This window comes from Austrofundulus limnaeus, unplaced genomic scaffold, assembly GCF_001266775.1.
Source record: "Austrofundulus limnaeus strain Quisiro unplaced genomic scaffold, Austrofundulus_limnaeus-1.0 Scaffold65, whole genome shotgun sequence".
NCBI lineage: Eukaryota > Metazoa > Chordata > Actinopteri > Cyprinodontiformes > Rivulidae > Austrofundulus > Austrofundulus limnaeus.
Window position 1 is genome coordinate 16,555 of NW_013952467.1, and position 1,934 is coordinate 18,488.

At 38.5% G+C, this 1,934-nt stretch overlaps 1 protein-coding gene across 1 annotated transcript in view; it reads right to left on the minus strand.

Moving 5' to 3' along the window:
• LOC106518665 (metalloproteinase inhibitor 2) overlaps window positions 1-1,934 on the minus strand; it is a 3,027-nt gene extending 1,093 nt beyond the window's left edge. The window contains exon 1 of the mRNA XM_014010036.1: window positions 1,637-1,934. Coding sequence (XP_013865490.1) covers window positions 1,637-1,772 — 136 coding nt within the window. The 5' untranslated portion in view covers window positions 1,773-1,934. The remainder of the gene's footprint in view (window positions 1-1,636) is intronic.

A 1,934-nucleotide genomic window follows, 5' to 3' on the forward strand; every position in this document is an offset into this window, starting at 1 on the left:
AAGACAAGTGTACAGTTTTAGCATGTTAAAGTTCACAGATGTTAAAGCTTAAAGACTTTTGTGCCAGGAAGACTGAGGAAACAAAGTTTCAGATACAATCAGAAAAATGTRCAGTGCCATTTCGAGTCTATGCCAACACAAGAAGTCAGTCTGAAAAGCTGAATTTGTATAGAAGGTACAAACCTTTCCTTTGTCTTAGTTTAATTGTATTAACCTCCAAACATAACAAATTCTGTTGCCTTTTTTAGTCTTGGCTTGTGGATAAATCATTTGGTCTTTACAGGTGAGATTCTGATGCACTCCTTTTATAGGAACAATTGTTGCAAATCCTTTAAAATTAACYGTTTCCTAGACAAAAGAGATGGTCAATGATTTTAGAAAGGACTGTTGGTGCTCATGTTATTAATGGTGAAGCACATTAGAGCCATCAATACCTGGGAACTGTTCTTGAGGACAAACCTAATGCACATGTGAACACACGTAAAAAGACTGGTTTTATTGTGGATTCTAATGAGAAATTCATCTGATCTGTTTTGATGTTTCAACATTGAATTTGAAGTGCTCAGACAAAGGGGCTGTTGGAAAAAATGTGCGTTGTTCAAAATGGTATGTCCGAGTAACGAGGAATCAGCTGGATTTCTTTAAAAATTCATTTTCAATCTTCTGACTCCAATCAGGTACACAGTACAGCACTCAGGCCTCAGTAAGACCTTGGGCTGAACCAAAACACAACACAGGAGTCCTGCTCTAAAGCAGAGACTGTGCCCAACAWTGACAACTTCCTTTCCTTGGATCAGTCAGCAGCAGCATCTGATCCATGTTTTTCAATCCTGGCACACTGCCCTGCATGTTTTAGAGGTCTCCCTGTTTCGACACACCTGATTCAGATGAATGCAGTCCAACGAAAACCTGCTAATTAGTTATCAATTTAAATCGGCTGTGTTGAAGCAGGGAAACATCTAAAACATGCAGGACAGTGTGTCCTGASGACCAGGGTTGAAAACACCAAGATGTGATGTAAATGTAACATTTTCTACATACAGGTAAAATCACTGCAAGAAAATAGCTTTGTTTTTGCCACTTTTATGGTAGATCACATCAACTCTGTTACATTACACAAGGGACGCTTCATCGAAGTGAAACAAGTGTGTCGATCTGTGTTTGATTACTCTGGCTGGCTTTCTTAAGAACCATGATGTGCGACACAAAAATTGGAATTTTGGAACTGAAAGTAGTCAAATTTAGTTTTCAATAGACCAAAACAGTTTCAAAGCAAATTAAGTCAGATACAAAATTTAAATTCAGTATCAAATCATTACATTCAGTTTCAATTTAGTAAAATTCATTTTCAAACAAATGGCATTCAATTTCAAATTATGCACATACAGATTCAATCTGAGCAATTCAAATTCATTTCCTGCTTGCACAAGATTTATCCCATGGGTGGTGGGGGTAAATAAAATTTAAAGACATGCTCATTGGCAAAAGAGTCAAATCAGTGTCAAACGCTGATTTTCCTGCAAAGGAAAAACAGCTAAGGAGATGAAAAAAATAAGTGTCTCATCTCTTATTATCTTATTCTTAAAGTAACAAAAATAATAAACTAGCTGATTTATTGTGAGATACTTAAACTTACCAACATCTGACCTGCAGAGAGCCTGATGAGGATCAGGAGGACTACTACAGGTGCAGGCTTCTGCCACTTCCTGAACACGCCAAACAAACAGGATGGCCAGAGTGATGAAACAGCTGCTCATCATTACACGAGTCATCTTTAGAAACTTAAAGATGTTGACAGTAGAACCAGCAGTCACTTAGCAAACAGCTTGCACCTTCTGCCAATTGTTCTCTGAACAGGAGCTGTGGCTTTTATACCCTCAGAGGTCACCAGGCTCCGCCCATCTGGAGGTGGGAGACTCTTTGAGGTAAGGCCC